The 15,948-nt window shown below is 45.9% G+C and overlaps 1 protein-coding gene across 2 annotated transcripts in view; it reads right to left on the bottom strand.

The window, feature by feature from the left end:
• The window catches only part of CARS2 (cysteinyl-tRNA synthetase 2, mitochondrial), a 44,326-nt gene that overhangs the window by 8,383 nt on the left and 19,995 nt on the right, over nt 1–15,948 (bottom strand). For both annotated transcript variants that reach the window (XM_041731173.1, XM_041731172.1), the window contains exons 8-9: nt 7,817–7,950; nt 5,825–5,892 (exon numbers count right to left, since the gene is read on the bottom strand). In XM_041731173.1, the coding sequence (XP_041587107.1) occupies nt 5,825–5,892; nt 7,817–7,950 (202 nt within the window). The remainder of the gene's footprint in view (nt 1–5,824; nt 5,893–7,816; nt 7,951–15,948) is intronic.

Here is a 15,948-nt window from a genome sequence, read left to right as displayed (position 1 = left end):
TCAGTGACGTGCAGGGAGGCCTCCAGGCCGGGCGGAAGCGCTCTGCTTTCCTCACCGCCCCGAATGCCTGACGGTGACGCGGCCTGGGTCCCTGCTGTGCTGTGACCAGCTGCCACCGCCGGGGGCAGCTCCGACTGGTGAAACGGGTGCCGGAAGGGCAGAAGGTGGCTCATGACCTCCGGGGCATGCGGCCATCACCCGGTGACCGTGGGGACAGCTCTGGAGCCAAGGAGGTGCGGCCGGCAGGAAGCCGGTGCGGCTTCCCCTCCCCCAGGGAGCCTCCCTGACTCTCTCGGGGTGGGCGCCCTCACGTCACGTTCAGAGGGAAAAACTGAGGCTTTGAGAGTAAAGTAACTGGTCCTAAATCACAACCTAGAGATGAAAAGAGGCCAGTTCTGAGCCGTTATCTGAGCTGTAAAGGTCAACCTCTCACCGCGTGGACTCGGGTCTCGTCAAGCAGAAAGAATCAAGTTTTCCTGCAGACCATAACCAAAGTCTGCCAGCGGCCTCCAAAATAATGAGGTCTGGCGGGGAGACCTTCTTCTGCCTGAAACCAGGAAACAGACACCTTTTTTCCACTACAATATGGCTGAACGCCCCCACGACTGCCCAAAATACAAAGTAACGAGACCGTAAGTACACACTCTCACATGCACCTGGGAAAGAAAGGGAAATTTAAAGCCTGGCTGTCAGTTTTCAAGTTAACAAGGAAAATGTTAACCTGATTCAGATCTTATTTAGTAGTTCATGCTGACAAGGAAACCGACACTTTGATACCCTGTTGGCAAGAATATCAAGAACACTTACTGCTTCGCTAGCAGAGGCTTCATCCAGAACATTCTGCATGCACACATCCTCTGATGGCCTTTATCCTACACTCTCATCACTGTCTTGTAGAGCATGCAGACTCCCATCACACCCAGTCGCAGGAATCGGGCCCGTCATGGTCCCGCAGCCCAGGGCCCCTAAGTAATGCAGACTCTGTAATATCTATGCAAATTTAACTACACACTCTCTCATAGAAAATCTGACATAATTTAAAATAACCATCAACAGGGCACTGTTTAATTAGGGTACAATGACAACCCAGCCATTCACAGGAATTAACTCCATATGGAAGAAAGTGACCCCAAAGATGCATTAAGTGAATAAAGCAAGTGCAAAACAGTGCAACCACTTGTGTGGAAAGAAAACCCCGAGAAACGTATTTATACATGCGCGCTTTGCTAAGCTGGCAACAGCTGCTCTGGGAGAGAACGCAGGGCAGCCAGGGAGCGTGTGCTCCCCACTCTCTGGGCTCCACATTTCCCACTGCGGGCTCTTCTGTCTTGTCTGCAACTGTCAGACTTCCCGCACTGACATACATTCCTTCTAAAACCAAACGCAGGGGATCCCTGGGTGGCGCAGCGGTTTGGCGCCTGCCTTTGGCCCAGGGCGCGATCCTGGAGACCCGGGATCGAGTCCCACATCAGGCTCCCGGTGCATGGAGCCTGCTTCTCCCTCTGCCTCTGTCTCTTGCCTCTCTCTCTCTCTCACTGTGTGCCTATCATAAAAAAAAAAAAAAAAAAAAAAAAAAACCCCGCAAACATTACAGTTTGCTGCTGGGGGTGGCGGGGGGTAGGGGATGGCGGGGGGTAGGGGGTGGCAAAGTGCGTTCTGGGACACGTGGTACCTTGTGTAAGAAAGGGAAAATCAAGGTTCCTGTAGGGATGGCTTCCTTCTGTCACACCAAACACTGGGAGGACAACCTGGCAACAAGCCAAAGAGCAGAGCCACACTGGGGACAGCATAACTCTGCTAAACTCCAACAACACCTCATGCTCTTGGAAAACAGAGGGAAAGGGGAAAGACATGGCCTCCAGCTGGAAACAAACCTAACAAATGAGCCTGCTGTGCAGCTGAGGGGGATGCTACACAGCAAATAATTACACTCTGCACGGATGTACGCCAACTGCGTGACCTCCATGCCAGAGGCCAAGAGTAACAGGAAATGCAAGCCCAGCACCAGCAAATCGATAAGGTCAGACACCAGAGGGCACAGGGGGCAGGGATGAGCATGTCATGGGCATGTGGTTTCCTTCTGGGTGGTGAGCGTGTCAAGTAGATAGTAAGGACTGTTGCCCAATTCTTTAAAGATGCTAAGAACACTGAGTAATACAATGTAAAGGGTGAAGCCTCTGATCTGTGAATTGTGTCTCAGTAAAGTTGTTATTAAAACAAGAACTGTTTTAATGGAAATCTTTAAAGGCAATCTTTAAAAAAATAAAAAAAATAAAGGCAATCTTTACTCAACAGTTTTAGTGTTAATAGGAATACTGGTATTAAATTTTAAAACATGTCACTTTTAAGATAAAGCATGAAGCATATACACTGTTGTAAGGAAGCAAGACTTTTAGCAAAAGTGGGAAAAGAGCTAAAAGGGATCCCTGGGTGGCTCAGCGGTTTGGTGCCTGCCTTCGGCCCAGGGCGTAATCCTGGAGTCCCGGGATCGAGTCCCACGTCGGGCTCTCTGCATGGAGCCTGCTTCTCCCTCTGCCTGTGTCTCTGCCTCTCTCTGTGTGTCTCTTGTGAATAAATAAATAAAATCTTTAAAAAGAAAAAAAAAAAAGGGATAAAACCAGCAAGTCCTGTAGTGTTAGACGGGACAGCTCACAGTGAACTCCAGTGACCACTTTATGCATGCGGGTCCATCTCCTCCGCCAGCTCTGTGCCCTGAAGAGGCCTGGAAACAAGGCCACTCCAACAGCAGTAAACACACCAGATCTTGGCTCAAAATTCCCTGTCCCTGCGAAGGCAGAGAGTCTCTGTGGAGAAGTGGCAGCTCTGGGGCTGAAAGCAAGGATGCAGCCAGGGCATCTCCCTGGGACACAGAGGCCAATTAAGGAAGCCTCCTCCTGCTCTCCCTAGACCAAATCTGAGATAATTTCAGCACAAAAAGAATAAAGACTGAATTGATAATACACAAAATAAATACAAAAGCTAATTCCTAGCAATACTGCAAAGAGACGGAACAACAGGTGAACCCTCTTTCTTGAAGATGAGGGCCAGGGATCCCTGGGTGGCTCAGCAGTTTAGTGCCTATCTTTGGCCCAGGGCGCGACCCTGGAGTCCCGGGATCGAGTCGCACATCGGGCTCCCTGCAGGGAGCCTGTTTCTCCCTCTGCCTGTGTCTCTGTGCCTCTCTGTCTCTCAGGAATAAATAAATAAAATCTTAGAAAAAAAAAAAAGAGGCGGTCTGGCCAGGCAACAGCACGAGAGCACGCTCTGCAAGGGCCACTGATGCACATGCAGGATGGGGCAGTCACCAGTGGATACCAACCCCAGAGGCAGCAGGTTGCCTGGGGACAGGAAGCCCCATGGCAGATAACCTTGCTGGCTGTCCACGTACACAAATGGAGACAAGAATCTCCACATCAGGACAAGCTGGTGGCCGTCCCTTACCAGACGGTCAAACACAACATCAGTAATGGTAGGCCAGCTGGACCCTGTGGCCCTAGACGGCTTCCACTGTGGGGCCATAGCACCACGGATCATGTGTTCCACCTGATTGAGCCTGAGCTGAGTCAAGCCTTGAGGCCTAACCTCCAGCTACGGCGAAGACAGGAGACAGAAGACCAAGTTACATGACACCAAAGAGAAACTAGTACAGAACATGGGCTGTTCAACAAAATTGGCCTTGTGTCTTCAAAGAGTCAACACCACATGGAAAATAGAAGCAGAGAGACCGCTGTAGATGGGAAGCCAAAAACACCTACCCAATCAAACCACAAGAAGAAAGTATTATTCAGCCTTAAAGCAGGAGGCGCTCCTATCACCTGCTCCAGCCCAGATGGACCTAGAGACGTCCTGCTTAGTGAAACAGGCCAGTCACAAAAGGACAGACACTGCACATCTGTGCTTCCATGAGGTCACTGGAGTACCCACCATCATGGAAACAGAAAGGAGAATGGTGCATGCCAGGGGCTGGGGAGGGCAAGACAGGGACTTGTCATTGGGGGAGAGTTTCAGGTTTGCAAGAGGAGAAAGTTCTGGAGCTCTCTTGCACAACGATGTAAACACTAATGTATCATAACAACAGTGACAATAGTGAATTTTATGTTATGTGTGTTTTACCACTATTAAAAAATATCTTCTAAAAAGTCTAAGAAGACATGGTATATACATGCAACACGTGAACTTTCAATGGATTCTGGTTTTAAAAAAGCAAAGCTAGACACTAGACACGTGGAAAAATTAGAATACGGACTGGGTAACTGATAGTAAGAAATTACTGCTGATGTTTTTGGTGTCTGGGTTACCCAGGAAAGCATCTTTGTTTTGGGGAGTGGCTCACAGAATGGGGAAGTGTCATGGTGTCGTATGGCTCAGCAATCTTGGTGATTACATACCGGCACATGTGGCTATGCCAACCACTGCCATAAATACAGAAACAGCAGTAAATGTAGCAAAGTGATAACTCTCAAACATATGTGGTGAGAACGTAAGTTTAACTTTTCTGTAGGAAAATATATCTAACAATGAACATTTCTACTTAAGTATATAAGGAGTATTTTACGAGCATCCCCATCCACAGGACATATGTTCCACAGCACCTGTGGACACCTGCACATGCCATAGTACCAACCCCTCTACACAAACATGCCTGTGATAATGTCTAATGCTAATTCAGGCACAGGAAGAGAGTAGGGACAACGGGACAGTGACAGCAGCCATGGCATCTGAATGTGGGCTCCCTCTCCCAACACCACATGCCCCAGTGCCAAGGGGAGGTGAGGTAAATGACACAGGCATGTGACGCAGCATGAGGCTGGTGCTCACTGCCTCTGGACCACACAAGTGAGGCCGCACGTAAGGGGAGGACTGTATGGAAACCTGGTGGGAACAGCTTTAGTGGTCGGGTATTCAGGGGGTGAAGGTCTGATACTCTCCTGGTCATTTTAATATTTGCAATTAAAACTGCACTTGGGGCAGCCTGGGTGGCTCAGCGGTTTAGCGCCGCCTTCAGTCCAGGGTATGACCCTGGAGATCTGGGATCGAATCCCACGTCGAGCTCCCTGCATGGAGCCTGCTTCTCCCTCTGCCTGTGTCTCTGCCTCTCTCTGCGTGTGTCTCTATGAATAAATGAATAAAATCTTTAAAAATAAATTAATTAATTAAATTAAAAAAAATAAAACTGCATTTGGCAGGGATGCCTGGGTGACTCAGCGGTTGAGTGTCTGCCTTCAGCTCAGGTTGTGATCCTGGGGTCCTGGGATCGAGTCCCACATTGGGCTCCCCACAGGGAGCCTGTTTCTTCTCCCTCTTCCTATGTCTCTGCCTCTGTCTGCAGGTCTCTCATGAATAGATAAAGTCTTTTTAAAAAATAAATAAATAAAACTACATTTGGCTTCATGGGCCCAAGGACAAAGAGCAAACTGTTGAAGTGCCCCCGTGAGTTCACATGGTTTCCATTCCTGTGGATGCTCACAGGCCATCCCTCGTCCCTGGGGCCCAGAGAAGCCACGGGACGGCAGACCAGCAGTAGGACAGGAAGAGGGGTAAATGGGACTCAGGGGAACTGCGTGGGGAATGGGCCAGGGAAGATGGTGGCCATCTGCAGGGAAGCCAGGCCACAGAGGGCGGGGGGGACATGGCGGAGAACCAGAGTGCCAGATTATTGCCACGCTTTTACCATGAGAAACTGCGAGTCACACCCAGGCATAGGAGAAGCCTGTGAGGCTGCGGGACTAGGCCGGGAGCACGGGGGATCTGAGACTTAGGCTCGCCCACGCAGCAGCCTTCAGGACTGGTCAGCAGCAGCAGCAGCAGCAGCGCAGTAGGTTACCTTAATAGTAATGTAATTTTTCAGTGATTTGGACATTTTTTCTTCTTTGCCTTTCACATGCAAATGCCCTGAAACAGAAACAGTAATTAGTTCTGAACTGGGTGGGAGATGGGGGAGCGGGCTGGAACTGCGGGCCAGCCTCAGATGCCAGGAACACCCTGCACACGCTGTACTTGTTCTGCCATAAGCAAATACCCACATCTGTGCTGATACTGGGCAGTGCCCCCCAGGGGGGAAGCCACAGCTGCACCTGCTGGAGGGCGTGGGGTCTGCCCTGCCCACTGTGGGCAGCCCCGTACCGCCCATCCTGCACCCTGGAAACACCAACCTAATAGACTCCGCACCCTGGGAAAGGTCGGAGCTCTGGTTCTGCAAAATGGGCACCCAGCAATACCTGCTGAGTTTTGGATGTTCCAAACCGTAGGTCTGACAAGGACTCATTCCACTTCCCGGTGCAGTCCGTTTTCACAGGCTTCTTGAGAGCCTGGCAGTCCCTCACCCCAAGTATGGCAGTTAGGAGGATGGCCAAGCCCGTGTGTAGAGCTGCTCAGTCCCAGCCGGGGTGCCCTGGGCCAGGCTTTATCAAGGTGCACTCCCAGGGGGGGCCTCTCCTCTCCTGACACCATAGGACTTCAAGTACAATGGTGCTTCAAGGCCAAGTTTTCTGAGAACTGGTTAAAATGTGGCTTCCAAATAGAAAAAATATAACCTCAAACACGTAATTTGATGTAACACGTATATACCAAACACAGTTAAACATTTTTTAAATTGACGATCTTTGGAAAATGAAACACATCAAACTCCTTATCTTCCATCCGTTTCCTTCAGAAAAGGAATATGATGAATCTTCCTGTGCGCTAGGAGCCACAGATGTTTCTCCAGCACAGGGTGACAGTAGGGTGAAGGAGATCCTACCATCCTAACAGCGTGTAACGGTCACAACCAGCCAGCAGCACGGTGCCGGCATAAAGGGGGTGGGCACTGGCGCCGCTGGCACCTGCTGATCCCCAGGCCCACATGCACTGATGGGCACATGGCACGTCCCGGCAAGGGAGAAAACCACTGTGTCAACAAGACCACGCCTATGACAGGTGTGTGGGCATCAGGCTCCAGCCACCCAGATGGCCCATCTGGGTGCCGTGTTCCCGAGTCTGAGTGGGGATGGGACACAGAGCTTCAGTCCTTGGGGGGGCTCCCTGCCCCACAGGCTCTGTGCACATTTATTCTGCGTATGTCTTCCTCTTACGCTCTTAGGCCAAAGGGAGACTATGGAATGTTCCAGGCCCTGGAGGTCATCTCGGAGGCACTGGGCAGTGCCCACTCTGCTGGTCCTGGAGGTATGAGTTGCAGGTGGAACCAGGATCATCAGGTTTTCATCCTGTTTAGGAAATCTGCCAGCAAGTCGCACTGCTGGCAGAAACAGAGAGTTTTAGCCACTGCTGGGCTCTACCCAGGAAATGAAGTGGAATACCAGACGGCAGTTCAGATGCTGTAAGCAGCCACTCGGCCCCCGATGCTTCTGCATCCCAGACTCCTTCAGGCAGCACAGAGATGGGCCTGGCGTCTCAGGGAACTGAGGGCTGTTCCAGGACATAGCGGTAGCCATGGGAACGACTCCCGGCAGGGCTCAAGGAAGGGAAACGTGGTAGTGGGTGCACTTCAGGCCAAGCAGCCTCTGGCTTCCAGTCCCGGGAACCTGAGTGAAGTGGAACGTCAAGCAGCCCACTGCCCATCAGATGGCAGAGCACCTCTGATACCAGCCCCAGCACGGAGAACATTCCCCACATTGTGGTCAGCCCATACTTCATTCCAAAAACGTACTCATAACTCCAATGCAAGGAAGCTCACATCAGCGGACTCTGACTCAAACACGTGGAGACAAGTCTATTTCCTCACCTGTTCACTGAGCTATGCATTTGCAAATGCAGCTGTTTTACCAGTCAGGAGAATCAACAGAACTGAAATACAAGTTAATTTGAAGTCATGACTTACCAGAATGCAGAAAATAATTTCCCCACTGCTTGCACTGATGGAAGGCCTCGCACTGGGCAATCTCGTTCTCGTGATGCGGAAAAGCTAAATCGACCCCACCCGAGTGGATGTCCAGCTGGCTTCCAAACACCAAGCTGCAGGACAGCACAGAGGTGGTAGTTAGTCCAAACAGAACATTTCTCCAAACCTCCAAACCACACTTCCGGTTAATCCTCTAGCCTTTATGCAATGAACAAATGGATCTTGATTTAAAATCAATAAGCATGGCAATTTAACTAATGTAAATGGAAACTGAAATTATGTTTTTACGTCACAAATCTCTAACTCATAGCTCCACCTTCTAACATAGTTAATTCTCTTTGTTCTGGATATAGCATATGCTTTGAAAAATATACAAAAATTTTTAAAAAGCATACAAAAAAAAAGCATGCAAAATTACCTTCTCTTACTTTCAATACGTAGGGTTTAGTGGTTTTCCAACTTTAACAAAAGAGAACTATAAAACTAAGAGAATTCTTACTATGGCTTTTGAAAATATAAGTATTTAGAGATCACATACAAATAACAAGGTAAAACTAAGTTCAAAGCATCACAGTCCAGCTGCTGGCATTTCTGCTTTAATGCTATGTTGTGCATTCCTGAAAAACCTCACATCCCACAAAACTGTACCCTGAAACTAGTAGGGCTGCTGGGTACCATGGAGCTGGCCAGACCCTCAAAGCCTGTGTAACTGTCCCCAGAGCATCTGCTGCCTATGGGCCAGGCTGACTGGCACTGCTTCAGACAATGTGAGAACAACCATCAACAGGGTGAGAAAGTGGGCCTATGGGTGCTCTGGGCAGATGTGGAGCTCCCCAGGCTGCCACAGATCTCAGTGGGGCTGGGGATGCAGATACTTGAGAATTCTCTAAACGTGGTTAAAAAGAGACATTTCCTTTTTTAAAAATTCATTTTTTTTTGTTTGTTTTTATTAAATAAACTATCCCCAACATGGGGCTTGAACTCACGACCCCCAGAGAGTTCTAGGATTTACCAACCGACCAGCCAGGTGTCCCCAAAATAGACATTTCCAAAGGTGCCACAGCCTCATTGCGATCCCTTCCTACTGACCTTTCTCCCACAGGCCTGGCAAGACCACTTCGCACGGGCCACATGCTGGTGGCAGACCTGCACCAGGCTGCTCCTGTACGCCCCGGTCACGGGCTTTAAAAGATCTGAGTCCTGGAAATTCACACGGCACGAGGGAGCATGAGATGGATGGGTAGGACTAAAGAGGAGGGCAAAAAGCCTCGTTTCTATTTGTAACGAGGGATCCATTTTTATAAAGATCTGCAACAAAGTGGACACCGTGAGGACTTAACAAAGCTGAGCGGTGGGGGCACCTGGCTGCCTCAGTCTGTGACTCTTGATCTTGGGTTGCGAGTCCCAACCCCATGGTGGACACAGAGGTTATCCGAAAAAATAATGCTAAACCATGGGTCCATGCTCATTATATTAGTCTCTATTCTTGTCTGTGTGTTAGAGCTGTTTGAAAATAAGGGAGAAGAGTCTCTTCTCATTAAAGTTCAACAGAAACATGTAACGGTAACATTACATTTGAAATGCACTAAATCTTTTCTATCTACTTTAGAGAAATTATTTGAATCTATAAAATAAATATATTTTATGACCCAATACATATCCCACATTGCTCTTAAATCAGAAGTATTTATTTTTAAAAAAGATTCTTATTTGAGAGCAAGTGAGAGAGCAAAAGTATTTTTAAGTACATATAAGTGGTACAGTCGGATGGAAGGCTGGACACAATTTTTTAATGAAAAGCTGGGCCGTGCTTCACAGTGTCTCAGGAATTCTTGGATGCGTTTCCAGAAGGGCTGTATCAACATCACCTCAGCTGAGAGCAGCAGGGGAGGCATGTGAAACAAGTAGCACCCCTCCTGGTTTTCAGGAGGACCAACAGGTCGTGGAGCATCAGGCCCTCCCACCTGGTGGAAGGGGAAGAAGGTCCACGGACAAGAGACCAGTCTGGGGTCAGTACTCTCCTAGGACAGTCATGCCTCCTGACGCGTATGCTCAGACTCAGCCAGCAAACAGCACCACTCACAATGACCAACTTACAGGACCTGGGTTTGCTGATCTCCAGGTTTTGGTGTAGCCAGTAGCATGAAATGTTCACCTTAATTATATTTTCTGTAAGTTTCTAATCTTTCAAGCTGCTCATTACAATAAATGTCTGCAATGAGCCAAAACACATCAGATCGTGAAAATTATGGGTTACTACTACCGATACTAAAGACCCCTCACCTCCACAAACAGGAACTAAATACACAACGTTATTCACTGCAGGTATTTATGAGAGTGAAATACTGGGAACTACACGTTCACCTGCAGTGCCCGAGCTAAATGAAGGACGGTCCATGCACCCAGCACAGCACCACGAAGCTTAGGCACAGAGGCGGGTAAACCACTACAGACAGTTCCCGGGACACACGCCGAGTGAGAAGAGATCTGACAGGCATGCCTCCGAGACCCCATGACAATGGGCTCAGTTCCAGAACACCACAATAACGTGAATGTCACAATAAAGACAGACAAACTTTCTGGGTTCCCAGTGCATCTGGAAGTTATGTTTACACTGCACTATAATCCATTATGTATGCAGCAGCACCGTCTAAAAACAATGTAGGTACCCTGATCAGAAGATACTTTATTGCTAAAAAATGCTAACCATCTTGTGAGCTTTCAGAGAACTATAGTCTTTTTTTGCTGGTGGAGGTCTTGCCTGGTGGTGACAGCTGCTGACCCGTCAACAGTGGTGGCTGCTGAAGGTGGGGGTGGCTGTGGCAAGCTCCTAAAATAAGCAATCAAGTTTGCCACATCGATGGACTCTTCTTTTCATGAATGGTTTATTTCACATGATGCTGCTTGATAGCATTTTACCCACAGACCTACTTTTGAAACTGTGGAGTCAATCCTCCCAAGCCCTGCCACTGCTTAATCAACTCAGTTTATGTTATACTCTAAATCCTTTGCTGCCATTTCAACAGTCTTCACAGCATCTTCACCAGGAGTACATTCCACCTCAAGAAACCATGTTCTTTGCTCATCCATAAGAAGCAACTCCTTAACTGTTCAAGTTTTATCCAGAGATCATAGTGAATCCGTCCTATCTTCATGAACTTCAGCCAGCAAACAGGCCCTACTTGTGATTCTGGTTCTCCTACCCTTTTCAGCACATCTCCAGTGACTTCCTTCACTGACATCTTGAACCCCTCAAAGTCATGCAAGAGGGTTGGATCAACACCTTCCAACTTCTGCTCATGTTGATACTTGACCTCTTCCCACCAATAACAAATGTTCTCAGTGGCATCTAGATTAGTATGGATCCTTTCCAGAAGGTTTTCAGTTTACTTCCCCCAGTCCATCAGAGGAATCACTTTCTATGGCGGCTATAGCCTTACAAAATGCACTTTTTAAATACTCCTTGATCCATGGGCTACAGAATGTATGCTGAGTTAAGGAGGCATGAACACAACATTAATCTTGTCCATCTCCATCCAGTAGCCAGGTGCATTGTCAATGCGCAGTAGGGTTTTGAAAGGAATCTTTTTTTTTTCTAAGCAGGTCTCAACAGTAGGCTTACAATATTCAATAAACCACGTTGTAATCGGAAGTGCTGTCATCCAGGCTTTATTCCTCCATTTACAGAGCACAGAATAGGTTTAGCAGAATTCTTAAGGGCCCTAGGATTTTTTGGAATGGTAAATGAACATCAGCTTTAACTTAAAGTCACCAGCTGCATTAGCAGGAAGTCAGCCTGTCCTTTGAAGCTTTGAAGCCAGGCACTGACTTCTTTCCATCTATGAACATCCAACAAGGTAACTTCTTCCAATAGAACAGAGTTCTGTCTACCCTGAAAATCTGTTGTTTAGCGTAGCCCCCTTCATTCACTGTCCTAGCTAGATCTCTGGATAACTTACTGCACCTTCTGTATCAGCACTGGGTGCTCCACCTTGTACTTTTATAGAGACAGCTTCTCTCCTAAAAGCTCATGAACCAACCTCTGCGAGCTTCAGACTTTCCTTCTGGGGCTCCGTTACCTCCCTCAGCCTTCAGAAAATTGAAGAGAGTCAGAGCCTTGCTCTTAATCAGGTTTGGTTTCACGGGATGTTATGGCTGGTTTGATCTTCTATGCAGGTGACAAAAACTTTCTACACATCAGCAATAAAGCTGTTTCACTTCATCATTTGTGTGCTCCCTGGAGTAGCACTTTTCATTTCCAAGAATATTTCCTCTACATCCACAATGTGGCAAACTGTTCAGCACAAGAGGCCTAGCTTTCAGCTTGTCTTGGCTTTCCCGCTGAGCTTAATAATTTCTAGCTTTCGATTTAAAGCAAGAGATGTGTCTCTTCCTTTTATTTGAACACTTAGAGTTGACTGTAGGCTTATTAACTGGCCCAATTTCAGTACTGTTGTGTCTCAGGGAAGAGGCCCAAAGAGAGCGACAGATGGGGGAACAGCCAGTTCTGGAGCAGTCAGAGCACAGACAACATTTATTAAGTTCACCATCTCACAAGGCGTGGTTCATGTGCTCCTGAAACAATCACAATAGTAAGAGCTGATACCACAGATCAGCATACTAAATATAATAATAATGAAAAAGTTTGAAATATTGTGAAAATTACACAAATGTGACACAGAGACACAAAGTGAGCAAATGCAATGGACGCCAACTGACTTGCTCTACACTGGGCTGCCACAAATCTTCCATTTATAAAAACACAGTATCTACAAAGCACAATAAAATGAGGTGTGCCTGTACAGAGGAGCACATGCGGTATGCTACCTTCTGTCCTCCCACCACATGCACACACAAGAAAGGGGGCATCCGCCCACCTGCAGAACCATGCGAAATACCAAAGAACAGTCTACAAAGGAGGTCTAAAAGGTGGTGGTGGCCCCAGCAGAGACATGAAGATCAAAGAAAGCTGCTTTTCAGAAGCCAAGGGGAGAGCAGGTACATCGGCCGCCAGTCACTGGCCAGCTGGCAGTGGGGGTCACCAGTGACCTCAGGAAACCAGAGTCAGTAGGGATGCCTAGCAGGCAAAAACAGGTCACACACAAAAGACAGGAAGAGAAACAGGAAAAAAAGAAGGGTCGCTAGAAGGAATCGAGATCACAGAAGCATCAGTTTATGGAGATTCTCAAGACAGAAGCATCCAGTGCATGATGCTGCTCCAAAAGAAGAGCTGAAAGGATGGGCAGACTGAAGACTGGGAGCTAGGAAAGTGGAAGCTGGGGGTGCTGCTTGATGGGTCTGATCCAGAACCATCTCTGGGGTAGCAGATTGAGGAAGGTGGTTCAGGGAGAGACTGAGAAGATGGCGGAGTAGGAGGACCCTAAGCCAGCCTCGTCCCACAGATACAACTAGAAAATACTCACATCTATATAAATAACCCAAAGACTCACAAAACAAACTCCACAGCTAAACGTAGAGAACCAGACCACACCAAAGAAAAAATTTGAAGACAGCACAAATATACAGAGGTTAAATAACATGCTACTAAACAATGAACAGGTCAACCAAGAAATCAAGGACATTACATGGAAACAAATGAAAATGAAAATACACACACACGGGGAAAAAAATGAAAACACAAAGGTCCAAAACTTTTGGGATGCAGCAGAAGTGGATCTAAGAGGGAAGTTTATAAACAATACAGGCCTACCTCAAGAAGCAAGAAAAATCGCAATAAACAATCTAACCTTCCACCTAAAGAAGCTAGAAAAAGAACAAGAACCCAAACCGCAAATCAACAGAAAGAAGGAAACAATAAAGATTAGAGCAGAAATAAATGATATAGAAACTAAAAAAAAAAAAGAACGGATCAATGAAACCAGGAGCTGATTCTCTGAAAAGATAAGAAAATTGTTAAGCCAGACTCATCAAAAAAAGGGGAGGAGGGTGCTGCGGTGCCTGGCTTGCAACTCCTGATTTTGGGGTTGTCAGTCCAAGCCCTATGATGAGCACAGAACTTATTTAAAAAAAAAGAGAGGGCTAAAATTAAAATCACAAATGAAAAAGAAGAAACAATAACCCAACATTACAGAATACAACAATTTTAAGGGAAAATTATGAGAAATTATATGCCAAGAAATTGGACAACTTACAAGAAATGGATAGATGCCTAAGAACACATAATCTACCAAAACTAAAGCAGGAAGAAATAGAAAATTTGAACGGACTGATTATTAGCAATGAAACTGAATCAGTAATCAAACTCCCAACAAACAAAAGTCCAGGACCAGATGGCTTTACAGGGGAATTCTACCAAACATTTAAAGAGTTAATACTTGTTCTTCTCAAACTATTCCAAAAAATATTAGAGGGAGGAAAACTTCCAAACTCACTCTATGAGGCCAGCATCACCCTGATACCAAAAGTAGATAAAGACACCACTGAAAAAGAGAACTACAGGCCAGTATCTCCGAAAACAGAGATACAAACATCCTCAACAAAATATTAGCAAGCCAAATCCAATATGTTAAAAAAAAAATCATTCACTACCATCAAGTGGGATTCATTCCAGAATGCAAGAGTGGTTCAATATTTACAAATTCATCAGTGTGATACATATTAATTTTTTTAAAAAGGAGAAAAACCGTATCTGTTAGTTTAGATGTGATAAAATCCTCAACAAAGTAGTTTTAGAAGAAACATAACCTAGGGGATCCCTGGGTGGCGCAGCGGTTTAGCGCCTGCCTTTGGCCCAGGGCACGATCCTGGAGACCTGGAATCGAATCCCACGTCAGGCTCCCGGTGCATGGAGCCTGCTTGTGTCTCTGCCTCTCTCTCTCTTTCTCTCTCTCTCTCTCTCTCTCTGTGACTATCATAAATAAATAAAAATTAAAAAAAAAAGAAACATAACCTAAACATAATAAACACACATATGAAAAACCCACAGCTAAACCATATTCACTAGGGAAAAACTCAGAGCTTTCCCCCTAAGGGCAGGAACAAGACAGGGATATCCACTCTCACCCCTTTTACTCAACACAGTACTGGAAGTCCCAGCCTCAGCAATCAGATAACATAAAGAAATAACAGGCATCTGAATTTATAAAGAAGTAAAACTCTCACTATTTGAAGAAGACATGATATTATATATAGAAATCCTAGAGATTCCACTAAAAAATTGTTAGAATTGATAAATTAATTCAGTAAGGTCACAGGATACAAAATCAATGTACAGAAATCTGTTGCATTTCTATACAAATAATGAAGCAGCAGAAAGTGAAATTAAGAAAATAATCTCATTTACAATTACACCAAAAATAATAAGATACCTAGGAATAAACCTAACCAAAGAGGTAAAAGACCTGTACTCTGAAAACTGTATAACACTGGTGAAAGAAATTCAAGATGACACAAAGAAATGGAAGATATTCAATGCTCATGAATTATAAGAACAAATACTGTTAAAGTGTCCACACTATCCAAAGCAATCTACACATTTAATGCAATCCCTATCATGATACGAACAACATTTTTCAGCCACAAAAGGCCCCAAATAATCAAAGTAATCTTGAAAAAGAAAACCTGGAGGTATCACAATTCTAGAGTTCAAGTTATAATATTCATAGTAATCAAAACAGTAAGGTACTGGCACAAATAGACACCATATATCAACAGAACAGAATGGAAAACCTAGAAATAAACCCACAATTATATGGCCAATCTCTGACAAAGCAGGAAGGAATATCCATTGGGAAAAAGTCTCTTCAACAAATGGTGTTGGGAAAACTGGACAGCAACACGTAAAAGAATGAAACTGGACCACTTTCTTACAGCTTACATAAAAATAAACTCAAAATGGATTGAAGACCTAAATGTGAGACAGAAATCCATCAAAATCCTCGAAAAGAACACAGGCAGTAATTTCTCTGACATTGTCTATAACAACATCTTTCTAGATATGTCTTCTGAGGCAAGGGAAACAAAAACAAAAAAAAAATCAACTATCAGGAGTTCATCAAAATAAAAAGTTTCTGCGCAGCAAAGGAAACAAGCAACAAAACTAACAGATAACCTATTGAATGGGAGAAGATATTTGCAAACAACATACTTGA

This window comes from Vulpes lagopus, chromosome 16 (assembly GCF_018345385.1).
Source record: "Vulpes lagopus strain Blue_001 chromosome 16, ASM1834538v1, whole genome shotgun sequence".
Classification (NCBI taxonomy): domain Eukaryota; kingdom Metazoa; phylum Chordata; class Mammalia; order Carnivora; family Canidae; genus Vulpes; species Vulpes lagopus.
Note: the sequence above shows the minus strand (reverse complement) of the source record. Positions and strands in the feature narration are given on the sequence as shown.